The sequence below is a fragment of the Notothenia rossii genome, assembly GCF_949606895.1.
Source record: "Notothenia rossii genome assembly, chromosome: 11".
NCBI lineage: Eukaryota > Metazoa > Chordata > Actinopteri > Perciformes > Nototheniidae > Notothenia > Notothenia rossii.
The window spans coordinates 11,831,639-11,845,025 of record NC_136910.1 but is presented as its reverse complement, the minus strand read 5'-3'; the positions used below and the strand labels follow the sequence as shown (position 1 = coordinate 11,845,025).

The following is a 13,387-nucleotide window of genomic DNA, read 5'->3' as shown; positions in this document are numbered from 1 at the left end:
CTTATAGATTCAAAGTATTTGATAAATGAACATTGAACACAGATAGAAAACACAGCAGTGTACTCTTGTTTAACTACAATACATATTATTTCCCCAAATCAAGGTTAAGACACCACAGAGTTAACCAAATGTGTTTTTAATGGTTTCATAATTATTTCTGTTGAACTCTCATCACAACACTCACTCATAGTCAGCCCCCCTGTAAGCCTAACACAAACATTACAGGGTTCATTTAGTCTTTCATGGAAAAATATGGACTCAATTAAAATAATAAGCTGACTTCCAGTTATCCAGTAAAATATTTAAATAGGTCAAACCCAGTTACTCTGCCCAGAATCAGCACTCTCCTGTATCATTTAATTTATGAACCTGTAATATTGCCATAAGGCAGGCGGCTTTTGACTTCGCTCAGTCGTTCCTTAAAAGTCCCAGGTTCCCACCTATAGGGATATATATATATTTGTAGCTGATCACTTATGATAGATTTCAAGCAGAATGGGATAACATTTCATAATTATTTTTCTTCTAAATCCTCCAGAGTACAGGCAATTTTCCAAGCTTCTCAGCCTGTCAGTTGTGCAATTTTCCGGGTGCTTTTACTATTTATCGTGTAAAAGCCCCTTGAAATGAACCAACGTTTGTGTTAGTGCATGCATATAGGCAAATCTTTGGGTTCCACTGAGCCCACAGCCACAGACTGGCCCTTCAGTTTCAGCACTTGTATGATGGTGGTGGGTAAACTTACTACCACATCATCCATTATTTTGGTTCCATTTACACTTTTACATCTTACATCCCATCATGCTCTTTGCCCTCTCACAATCAAGAGGGCAAAGAGGAGATGCATCAAGAGTGTAACGTCTCTGTGTGGCTTTGTCCTCACTGGGTTTGTTTCAGCTTGCTTCAGTTGGAGGCACTGCTGCTGTAGCAGCCGGAGGTGGAGGGCAGGGGGGGGGCCTGAGGGGCGCTGCTGGCCAGGGCTTTTCTAATGTGTGGCATCAGGAAGGGGTCGCTGGCTAACTGCAGCACATCCACACGGTCCTCCTTGCGATAAGCCAGGCAACGTCGGATGAAGGCCTATGAAGGGAAAGATGTGGAATAAGTTCTAAACTTAGTTGCACTTTCTCTTTATTAGGCTAGATAGAAAAATGTCACATTCAAGAGGAAAAATATGGTTTTAATGGACCTTTAAACCTGATTAAATGATACTGTTTGAATGTATAAAGGTAAAAGAAGTGAGCACCTCACCTTTGCTTCTGTGGTCACCACAGGTTTGGGGGGGAACTGCACCTCAGTGGCTTTTAATATTGTGTTTTCTTGAAGAATATCCTGCTGCGACTGGTTATGACCGAAAGGCTGGAAAAAGAGATCAGGGGGACAGTTAGCAGACCGCTTAGTTGTGAGATTTAAAAAATCCCTGTTGAAGAATGCAGGTTTGTGATTACCTTGCGTCCGTACAGGCTCTGGTAGAAGATGACCCCTAGGGACCAAACATCCACCTTGTTGGATATTTTGGGGGGCTCCTTCCCCACGACAAAGCACTCGGGAGGCAGGTACCTGTGAGACACAAGATCACAACATACGAGATTGAAAACGTGAAAAAGTTCTGTCTGCACAACTTTTCTGAACCAAGAGGTGAAGTGAAATCATTAGCAACATTTCATTCTGCGCCTCTACCGTGAAGCCATACTTGTTGCTTGGTTACTAAATGCAGGTAAATGTGTCTCTATGTACCAGTAGGTCCCGGCTCCCTGAGACGTCAGCTCCATGCCATCTGCAGAGTTGTAGCAGTCATCATCCATGACCTTAGACAGGCCGAAGTCAGTGATCTTGATCTCTCCACAGGCTGTGCCATTCACTAACAGGATGTTCCCTAAGAACACAACAGAATAGTAAACAACAATAAAATGCTTACACCTATGTGCAAAAATCTCTTATTTACAACATCTTTCTTGTGCCATTAGGTTACCTTTTCATAATGACAATATAATAAATCAAAACAGTGAGTATACCGGGCTTGAGGTCGTAGTGGATGATTGGCGGGCGGATCTGGTTGAGGTACTTGAGGGCGTTGACGATCTGCATGACGACAGAGCGGCCCTCCTTCTCAGGCATCAGCTTATTCTGCTTCAAGTAGAAGTCCAGGTCATTGCCTTCGCAGTACTCCAGCACTGTGCAGAACCTGCAGAGGGAATCCAACGGATCATTTGTCAAACTTGGTAGCTAAGTAGTTATTTACACAAGCAGCGGTAATGGAGCATATCATTCGTTTTGGAAATAAAAACAAATGAGTTGAAACGTGTTATAAAGGACGTGCAGATTCAGCAGAGACATCTATCCAGAAAACCCATTTCCTATTTTCATTTGATACATTTCATTCTAAAACATATACAGTGGGGCAAAAAAGTATTTAGTCAGCCACCAATTGTGCAAGTTCTCCCACTTAAAAAGATGAGGCCTGTAATTTTCATCCTAGGTATACCTCAACTATGAGAGACAAAATGAGGAAAAAACAAAATCCAGAAAATCCCATTTCTGATTTTTATTTGCAAATGATGGTGGAAAATAAGTATTTGGTCAATAACAAAAGTTCATCTCAATATTTTGTTATATACCCTTTGTTGGCAATGATAGAGGTCAAATGTTTTCTGTAAGTCTTCACAAGGTTTTCACACACTGTTGCTGGTATTTTGGCCCATTCCTCCATGCAGATCTCCTCTAGAGCAGTGATGTTTTGGGGCTGTCGCTGGGCAACACGGACTTTCAACTCCCTCCAAAGATTTTCTATGGGGTTGAGATCTGGAGACTGGCTAGGCCACTCCAGGACCTTGAAATGCTTCTTACGAAGCCACTCCTTCGTTGCCCAGGCGGTGTGTTTGGGATCATTGTCATGCTGAAAGACCCAGCCACGTTTCATCTTCAATGCCCTTGCTGATGGAAGGAGGTTGTCACTCAAAATCTCACGATGCATGGCCCCATTCATTCTTTCCTTTACACGGATCAGTCGTCCTGGTCCCTTTGCAGAAAAACAGCCCCAAAGCATGATGTTTCCACCCCCATGTTTCACAGTAGGTATGGTGTTCTTTGGATGCAACTCAGCATTCTTTCTCCTCCAAACACGTCTAGTTGAGTTTTTACCAAAAAGTTATATTTTGGTTTCATCTGACCATATGACATTCTCCCAATCCTCTTCTGGATCATCTAAATGCTCTCTAGCAATCTTCAGACGGGCCTGGACATGTACTGGCTTAAGCAGGGGGACACGTCTGGCACTGCAGGATTTGAGTCCCTGGCGGCGTAGTGTGTTACTGATGGTAGCCTTTGTGACTTTGGTCCCAGCTCTCTGCAGGTCATTGACTAGGTCCCCCCGTGTGGTTCTGGGATTTTTGCTCACCGTTCTTGTGATCATTTTGACCCCACGGGGTGAGATCTTGCGTGGAGCCCCAGATCGAGGGAGATTATCAGTGGTCTTGTATGTCTTCCATTTTCTAATAATTGCTCCCACAGTTGATTTCTTCACACCAAGCTGCTTAACTATTGCAGATTCAGTCTTCCCAGCCTGGTGCAGGTCTACAATTTTGTTTCTGGTGTCCTTTGACAGCCCTTTGGTCTTGGCCATAGTGGAGTTTGGAGTGTGACTGTTTGAGGTTGTGGACAGGTGTCTTTTATACTGATAACGAGTTCAAACAGGTGCCATTAATACAGTTAACAAGTGGAGGACAGAGGAGGCTCTGAAAGAAGAAGTTACAGGTCTGTGAGAGCCAGAAATCTTGTTTGTTTGTAGGTGACCAAATACTTATTTTACCGAGGAATTTACCAATTAATTCATTAAAAATCCTACAATGTGATTTCCTGGATTCTTTCCCCCCATTCTGTCTCTCATAGTTGAAGTGTACCTAGGATGAAAATTACAGGCCTCTCATCTTTTTAAGTGGGAGAACTTACACAATTGGTGGCTGACTAAATACTTTTTCCCCTCACTGTATATTATAGTTGCTTAAAAGAATTTCCTTTTAACAATATATGTATATATATATATATATGTGAAGCACTTATGTGACACACTTGGTATATTTGCACACCTTTAGGAATTTAACATAGCAATATGAACTTACGAGCCTGTGTCGAGTGAGAAATAGTCGTAGAGTTTGACGATTCTCGGGTGGTCAAGTTCTTTGTGGATTCTGTATTCTCTACATGCGTGTCTGAAAAGACATAAAACATTTAGTCATTTTTTTAAAAGCTCACAAATAACAGCGTTCAGAAAGGAAGAGAAGGCGAATGAAATGGAGCTTCAGACTCACTTGTGGTAGTTTTGCTTCTTCTCCTCCCTCCAGTTCTTGTTGAGTTGATGGACTTTAATGGCCACATACCTTTGCTCTGTCATATCGAAAGCCTGCAAAAACATTACACAAGATCAGAAGCCGACTATAACAAGATAGTTGCATTCAACACTGTATGGCGTTGCAAGTCTAACTACATTATCTCACTTCCATTATTCAAAAAGACCCAACGAGTTAAAAATATTATAATCTGGTCTGTTAAAGAATGTAAGTGGAGCTTACCTTGAATACTTCACTAAAGCCACCTCTTCCAAGTAAATGTAATAGCAGATATCGGTCATTCAGCGTGGGCTGGTCTTTAAATCTGCAGAAAAATACCTTCTTAAAAACTTGTTGGGAAAATGTGTTTCTATGGGATGAAAGCACACTGAAGAACTTGTGCTACATATGTTTAACAGATATGAAACGTACTGCGAGTTGTCCTCGTTAAGGATTCTCTTCAGCTCCCGAATGTGCACGTTTCTCACTCGCTCCAACTGTTCCAGCTCAGTCTGGATCTCCGCTTCTTCCTGCAAACAACCACACCAAATCTATCATCGACCACAACCCTCCATAAACAGGAAAAGGTAGAAGTTGTAATTTATCTCTAGTTTATTAATGTAGCAAGAGGTCCAACAAAAAGATCCAGAAACAATCAAAACAAAGTTGCTTTAAGTGGTGACTGGTACCTTTTTTAGATGGCCAATTCGTAGTTTGAAAATCTCCTCTTGCTCATGATATTCAGCCAGTGACAACCTGTGTGGAATACAATGGAAACCAAGTGTTGATAACCAGGACAGCAAATAACCTACTTTAAAGTGAAAAACAATGAAACACAAAGCTGTCCTATTAAGGCCTTTCACAAGTCTGATTCCATAGTTGGTAAATGGGAAAAGGAAAAGAAAAGAATCTTACGCTTCACTCTCCTGGCCGTTATTCCTACTCTTCCGTTTGTTCGGTTCCAGGCTGGGTGGAGGCGTCTGAGCCATGGAGGGAGGTTTCCTTTTCCCCAGCAGCTTCCTCTGCCTCTCGATGTCCTCCCGCTGAGAGTTCACTCGCTCCTGCTGCCTATAAAACATGCAAGAACAATGTAGTGTGAACACTCTGGCATGCAGTGTGGATGGCATGCAAACATGTTAGTGCCTATCTTGCATGCTGACTTGATGAGGTTCTGGAAAGCAAATCCATCGGTCCACTGCTCGGTGAAGGAGGCTCCGTGCCGCACCGTGGTGAAATGGCCCAGACGCAGACGGTCCTGCATGCTCTTGTCCCTGCAAGCCATCTTCTCCTGCTTTGACTACGAAAAAGAATATCACTTTAAAATGGCTCATTTCGGACGATGTAAACAACCAAAAATATTCAACAGAGCCCAAAGGCTTATATACATTTTCTTTGGTACTTATTTTGGACAAAATTGGTTTCCATTTGTTGAATAACTTAACCCTTTAACAAAGTAACAAAGCTGTTTCCTTCAAGTTAACATATTTGTGAAAATGCATATGCGCACCCACCTTCTCGATCATGAGCTTTTTGCTCATCGTCACACACTTGTTGAGCCGTTCTTTGTAGCGCTCCAGCATCTTCTGCTGCTCGTCCACCTGTCGCCTCAGGTCACAGTTAGCCTGCCCAAACACACATAATCACTGTGACATTTTGTCTCTTATTACAAACAAGATATCAAGGCTGTTTTGCTCTCAACGTGACAGGATGCAACAACTCTCAGAGTGTCAGATGATTTGCTGACATTTCCACCAGATTTGATTTGAGCAACAATGGCATTTGAAAGTTAGCAAGGAGGTGTAGTACCCGAGCTGTTGTGACATGTGACAACACGTTTTTCTGGATTGTGAGGTGATTATCAAGGACAATTGAGAATCGTTTTTTATTTAGACATCCTTGACTGTGGTGTTAATTATTATTAGTTGTTAAATTGTGATTTCAGCACAAGAGTTGGTCAGGAATAAAATGATAACTACTCTTTCAGATGTTCCAATTGCTCCAGAATAAGTTTAGCCCATGAATGTTTGAGACAGATTTCCTTATCGTACCCTCAGCAGGTCGTCTATCCTCCCCTCTTTCTTCTCCAGATCAGAGTTCTTGTTCTTCTCCAGTGCGGTCAGTTTCAGAAGCGTCAGATCTGACTGGAGAAGGGCGAAGACAACAACAAGACAACAATAACCATCTTGTCCCAATCAAATTATGAAGACATCCCTTGGGTCAGTCAGTAAGAAAATACACCATGAAATTAGCTGTTGTAAGTATTAGACGGGTATTACAAATATTGACTTTAAATCAGGTCAACAAGTTTGGATCTGATTTCATAGTTGTTGTTTTTTTTTGTTAAAACAAAATACCTATAATCTTAGCTCTAATAACTCTCCAGGCTTAAAAGTGCCACATGTGCGGACTCGGACTGGAGTCAGCTTTATTATTGCCATTGGACCTGGAGTGACCAGCAGGATAGACTAAAACTTGTCACCAACTGCTCCAATACATTGTGATTTGGACATGTCTTTCTTGTGTGTCTTATTCAATCAAACTATTCTGTTCATGCTTTGGAGGTATACCTTTATATAAAAAAAAAAAAAAAATGTCATTTGATTTTCATTGAGTGATCAAGATGGCTTTGCCGGCTTCTTGGACAGATCACCATAGCAAAACATATGTTATCCTTAATGTTTTTTATCTGGTTAAATAGAAGTTAAATTAAGTAATTTACTCAGATGACAACGTGTGGGTTTCAGCCCCTTTTACATTTTCAATTTTTGCACTTACATTTTGTCTCTTTTTTTCTTTCCAATTCTTTTGATTCTAAAAAGTTAGGTATGAGATTGTATCATATCTACGAGTGTATACAAATGATCTCTCTCAAACAGCTGAAGGACAAATTCACAGGTTCATGTAAGAAGTCAATGTAAAAAGGTAGAGCCAGATTTAAAAGGCAACCACCATTCACCAAAGCAAAGTGCTATCAAAATATCAAATGAGAATATACTTGTGAAATGATAAAAGTTGGTGTTAAGTTGGGGTCAGTCAGTCAGTCAGTTACCTGGATGGCTTTGTGTGAGAAGGAGCGTGAGGGGGCTGTCTTCACCGAGCAGCACGATGAAGAGTCTGTGTGGGCCGAGCCTGTGGACGAAGGACTGCCCTGCTGGAACTGTATTCCAGAGAGACAGAAAAACAGGAAGGTAGGCAGACACGGGGGGTTTAACACAACGGTTATATAATGAAGACAGCATCGGGAGATTATAAAATAGCTGTAAGGGATACAAAGAAAAATAATTAAAAGTGTAGCTGATAGAAGGGGAGAGAGTTTAAACTTCACATGTCAAAATTATCAAGTAATTATGCTACATTCCAATACATTAAAAATAGATAAAGAAAAGCAATTTGGCTCCTATCACTCTTTTGCCAAGTATTTTTAAAGGCTGTTTAAATGTAAGTAGTGACCAAAGTTTTGTATTTGTGATGAATGAATGAAATCAGTCAGGATCCAAGTTGAATGATTACATCCTCTTCAACAACTACTCCAAACTCAAAAGCGCATGCAACATAAATATATACATTGTTCTCCTGTACAGCTTCCTGCCTTACATACCAGCTCATTGTGTCAAACACACATTTAAACACCTGGAAACACGAAACCCTGATTTTTATTTAAAGTAAAACTAGGGGAAACTAAATCTTAAAAAATGCCCTGGGTAAAGGAATGTCTGATGATCACTTCCACTGGCTGAATGTATCGAGATAAACAAAAAGCATGTCTATTAAATGGATTAGACTTTGGTATAACAAAACAAAATCTGAGCGATTCATGCCCCGCCAACTCTATCCAAGAGGATACCGATACTGGGAGAAAATGGACAAAGATCAAACAGCAGATGAATTTGACACTGGCTATAGACAGTCAACCAAGAGAGGAAAGAGTGCTGAAGCAGTAGAGCGCTATGGAGATGGCTGCTGGTGCTCACCAGAGGGTTAGACAGTGAGTGCTGTGGAGAGGAGCGCACCAGCAGGGGGACGCCCCGTGCCGGACTGGTGCCAGAGCCGCTGCTACAGGCAAACTGGACCCCGGGCAGAGGGTGAACACGGACAGAAAGGAAGAAGACAGCGTTGTTATTTAGGAAGAATGGGATGAAGGAGAAGTATTGGCACAGCTGGAGAGTGAGGTTGAGGACATCACAGGAAAGTTTGAGAGGCAACGATCCATGCACAGCAAAGTGACCTGAATGCAAAATCAACAAGACGGAGTACTCACCTCAAAATAGTCACTTATTTTTTGTCCTCTCCCTTTTCCTGCAAAAAAACAACAGAACGTGTATAAGAAGCAAGAAAAAGTTATGATTCCTGTATGTTTTAAAGCATTTTTGGTAAATAATAATAATAAACGTTATTTGTATGGGACCTTTCATGCACAAAGCAGCCCAAAGTGCTTTACAGAAAACATAACAACAATATTAAAATCAATAAAGAACAAGATAAAACATCTAAAGTGATCCTAATGACATTCCCTTGATAACTACCTTTAATACATCATTGAATAGTATTTGCATACAAGATTGTGTACGGTATTTACATTTTTCCCAAATTTGCAAAAATAAATATTTAGTTCCAAGAAGAAAATAGCAAATTGATGAAAGTGTAACAATGTGAGTGAAGTTCAGTTGTTTCTGTTGGGAAAGCGCACTTTTGGAGATCTGTTAATAAGTAGGATGGTCTTACCCTGGCTGTTGTTGTCATAGATGTCTCCTTTTCTCTTCCTTCTTCTCTGGTCATTGGACTTCTTCTCTGGTGTCTAACACGAGCAGAAAAGTGCCAACATTAAGCCTGGCACCTTTAAGTTATACTGTCATCATTTTACTCTTGGCTTGCTAAATGGAAACATTTGACCACAATTCAATAAGATGAATTACTAATTATTTTCAGTGCCAAAAGAGTTGAATGTATTGCTTTAGGGTGTTTATGCATGGTGTCTTTGGCCCTTATGATACATAAAACCATTCTGATGTGTTAAAAGCCTGCTGATGTATCCAAAGTGTGTTCCTGTTCTTTTCCAAATGAATACCTCACCTTCTTTTTTCCATGAGTAAGTGGGAGTAGTTAACAGATGAATCACACACACTGCACTGTAGCCAATTGTTAGCATCCACCCCTGCATACACAATACATTATCCCAGGAAGTGTGGAGAAGGTCAAATGACTTGCAGATAAGTGCACAGTCACATGTCATTTTGATTGAATCTTTCCCCAACCCACCTCTAGCTCCCTGTCACTGAGTGATCCTGCGCTGCACAGTGACTGGTTGGATGATTCACTGTTGGCTGAACTCTGGAAAACAGAACACACACACACACACATTAGACCTGATTGATTATTCATGTGACGCTCTGGTGAGCAGATCGTTGTTAGGAAACTGGACATAAGATATTGTTAAATGACCATTTCTAGGTGGCATCCCATGAGGTTTGCTGAAATTCTCATGTAAGTTAACTGACAAATCAAAGTGAAGATTTCCACACATCCTTCCTATCAGACAAATTATTATACTAACTGCCTCACCTATAATGTGACTCACCTTTTTGGGTGTGTTTACAATCGTAACACAAATTTCATCAGATTTGATTTTGTAAGGAAATGCAACACATTCATCGAACAGTTATAGTTTTAACATTGCTGTCACTATGCTAAGCTTCTAAGCAGGGATGCTACAATGGGCGTAAAATATACATTCCCCTGTAAATCTGCAAGTCTTGAGTTTACATCCACTTCAGTTGGTGTCATGCATGCATACCACTAATGGCCAGCTGCACAGATTGAAGAGAATGAGAAGAAACAGCAGGCACAGTGGTGCAGGCCAGCTGTCATTCTGCTGCACAAGGTCACAGAAAACAGCCAAGACAGGTTCAGATTTCTTTCTCACATGTTCATCATAGTGCCATGGAAATGTACTGAAGTAAGCATGCTAACATCCTAAATCATTGACATTTTGCCAAGATAATGAGCAGGCCTAGCAATGCATTTCAGAGCACACAGGCCAGAGCAGGAGTGATAGCGATTGCTTTCTCAGGGGTTGCCATTTTGTCAAATGCACACCCACACAGTAATACACAGTTCAGCAGCAGGGTTGCAGCATAGCACGCCGCCGATGCTGTGAGATTCAGCTGCGGTGCCATTTCAGTGTCACTAATCTCCACTGAAACAAAGAGCTGCTGGCCAGCTCCCATGTCAGCCAAGACAGAGCTTGTGTTGTTTAGCTTTCGCTCAGGGAGACAGGATCATGCCACTGAGGTAAACTCCTGAACACAGAGCATCATTCAACACTGAACATAGAGAAGACTTCCAAGCTTTTCTAAACTGGAGGACTAACAGAAGAGAGCTGACTGACTGCTCATGTTTGCAACACAAACAACAGTGGGATTGTGGGATGTGTGCATAGGAGCTACTCTTTTGTAACTGTCTTTTTTGGCAGGGATAAGAAGGAACCCTCATTTAAATATATCAACAACAAGTAACAGTCATCTCCTATTACATTGTATTTAAAGCATTACATCTGCCTTAACAATCAGTACTTTGCCCAGCCGATAATTTTGAGCATCAAACAAATATAATACTATAAAGAGATGCTAACCTTTGCCACACCAAGTCCAGTGAAGCGAGCCTCAAGCAGTTCCTGCCTGCGTGGGTCCAGACCTAATGCCTGGCTGTGAAGTCCTTCCATCATGCCTAAAAAGAGAGACACAATGCATGGAAATGGAGGTTAGGTGGAGTAGCTATGTTGGGTTATTGTCAAACAAGTTAAAACAGCAGGAACCCAACAATCTAGTCAATCCTGAAGTCATGGAAGCCCGGGATTAGGTTGGATCAAAAAATATTTTGACATCCAAGTGAGACAGTGATAAAATAAAGACCCAAAGCAAACTTGTTTTTAGAGCTTCCTACCTTTGCTAAGAAACCAATTTTAAATTAAATTAAGTTCAATTTTGTTCTGAGGAAGAAAGCACAACGGCAAATGTGATTTGAGGTCCTTCATTAAAGAACTTATGAAATAACTTGAGCTAACAGACAAGGTTGACACCCAGCAGAACTTTGAACTGTTATGATAGGTGCTTTATGGTTAACTTTTGAGATAACTTAGCCCTGGCAAAGAAGGTGAAAACTAATTCTGCCAGATTCTGGTAAGTGTGGGCCATGAAGGTATATTCTTTCAAGTGAAGTTTGCCTTTTCACTAGTTGTATCTGCAAAACTCCGGCATGTTAAAAGGTTTAAATTATGTGTAAGGTGGATATTCAAAATGACAAACCATAAAAGCGAGCGAGTGGAAAATACTGGTGAGGAGGGTAATTCCCCACTGTCATAATATTCCTAATTTAAATTCAGGGAGACATTAAAGCAAAATTACCTAAAATAATCTTTAATATGGTTATTTTATGACCATATTTAAGAACCATATGGCAGGGCACGAATTCCCTTTGCCATATGGGAACTCCTCCCTGTCAGGGAATCCATCAACCAGCGATGGATTCATCATTTTATCATTATGACTGTCACTTAAAACAGAAGAGACAACCATACAATATAAACATTATAGTTGTGCCAAGGAATTTAACATAAGAGAGCACATTTTTCCTTACAAGCCTGCCAATTTGTATTACAAAATAGACAATAATATGAAGCTTCATTTCAACTTTTATGACAAAGAACTAGGTTCAACTCTAATTAACTTTATTTAACGAGAACAGTAGATGGAAAATCTCTCACAGTAATTGACAGACAAGAAGACGTTGACTTAGCAAGTTAACGTCAAATGCTATTATGCTTATGAAAATCTTGCGAACATTTTAAGAACGGAAAGCGGCCATGCACTGTCGCATACTAGGAATCAATTAAAAGTTTAGTTTTGGTAAAAGCAGTTAGGCTAACTGGTTATACTAAATCATTGATAGCTAAGGCTACATGACATGTCATCTAAACTGGCTAGCGTTAAGTTATCTAGCGAGCTAACATTAGCTGCAAGTCTCACCTGGAGAAGCTCTCGCAGTTTTCAGTCACTCACAGCCCTAGAGAGGATGTTGTCCGTCCATCCGGTGACAGCAAACTCCTTAACACTTCCCATGCATCTCAAATAAAGTTGTCCGGATTGAGTTATCCATTTATAGTTCTTTCTCATTCAGTGAAGACATTAGTAAGCTAAGCTAATGCTAGCTAAGGAGAGCGGTGTGGCTGGCTCCCGCCGGTGTCATCCGGACAGGAGGCCCTGATCCTCGGGGTTTCCTCGTCCGTCTTGGTGCCCTCGCACGGGCAAACCTGGAGCTGTCAACGCTCTGAAGCTTCTTGGCAAGTGTTGTCACATATCTGCTTCACTCGGTCTTTCTATTGTCATTATCCCGCGATGTAACGTTATGCAGGGAGAAGTTCGGCCACCTTGTTAGAGTCCATCCTTGAAATGTTAATTAAAAATCCTTACCCCCTGCAGTAACACCGTACAGGGCTCCAGGGAGAGCTTCATGTGATGCTTTCCGTGCGCTTGTTTAACAGATAATGTAACTGCTGGTGAGAACAAACATGCAGCATATGGTAGGCAAGGCTGGTTATCCAATGGGCACTGTTCAGGGCCCCAGAGCTCCAGGGGCCCCAACAGTCCCAGGTTTTGATACATTTCGGATTTATATGTCAACTTTTAGCACTAGCCTGAAATGTAATGATGTTTCACGAGACTAATCACGTCAAATAAGAGGATATGCCTCTCCCTGATGATTTTTTTTGTTATTTTATATAATGTTCCCAAGGACAACATCTAAATACGAAGCTTTTCCAACACATTTATGCACCGGCCCTCGTCCATAAACAACCCAAGGGAGAGAAAACGCAACAAACAGCCATGTCACTAAATATAATTCAGAGTTTGTTCGTCTTTTTTGCCATCAACTCTAGCGTATGCGTAGTGCCTTAGATATATGTTGTTTTTGCCAACACACAGCAGCAGGATCAGTGCGTCTCCAAACGGAGGGAGGCGCTGCCTGTGCCATTTTACGCACGCCTCGCAGCACCGATAACTCAACCCAAT

The 13,387-nt window shown here is 41.2% G+C and overlaps 1 protein-coding gene across 2 annotated transcripts; it reads right to left on the bottom strand.

Annotated features, from left to right (window-relative positions):
• Positions 1 to 120: 120 nt before the first annotated feature.
• Positions 121 to 12,939, bottom strand: LOC307023814 (serine/threonine-protein kinase tousled-like 2). 2 transcript variants are annotated; one of them, XM_079657389.1, is made up of 21 exons: positions 12,344 to 12,939; positions 10,951 to 11,045; positions 9,579 to 9,650; positions 9,045 to 9,117; positions 8,581 to 8,618; positions 8,294 to 8,386; positions 7,372 to 7,479; positions 6,371 to 6,463; positions 5,834 to 5,944; positions 5,483 to 5,619; positions 5,238 to 5,390; positions 5,012 to 5,078; positions 4,755 to 4,852; positions 4,566 to 4,647; positions 4,305 to 4,396; positions 4,116 to 4,205; positions 2,013 to 2,182; positions 1,735 to 1,873; positions 1,446 to 1,557; positions 1,249 to 1,356; positions 121 to 1,077 (listed from the first exon to the last, which is right to left on the bottom strand). In XM_079657389.1, exons 2-21 carry the CDS (start codon positions 11,041 to 11,043, stop codon positions 904 to 906), a joined length of 2,103 nt encoding a protein of 700 aa, XP_079513515.1. In that variant the 5' UTR covers positions 11,044 to 11,045; positions 12,344 to 12,939; the 3' UTR covers positions 121 to 903. The 2 variants fall into 2 exon arrangements, with proteins under 2 accessions (XP_079513515.1, XP_079513516.1); XM_079657390.1 differs by lacking the exon at positions 8,294 to 8,386 and having other exon boundaries at positions 12,344 to 12,937.
• Between the last annotated feature and the right edge of the window lie 448 nt (positions 12,940 to 13,387).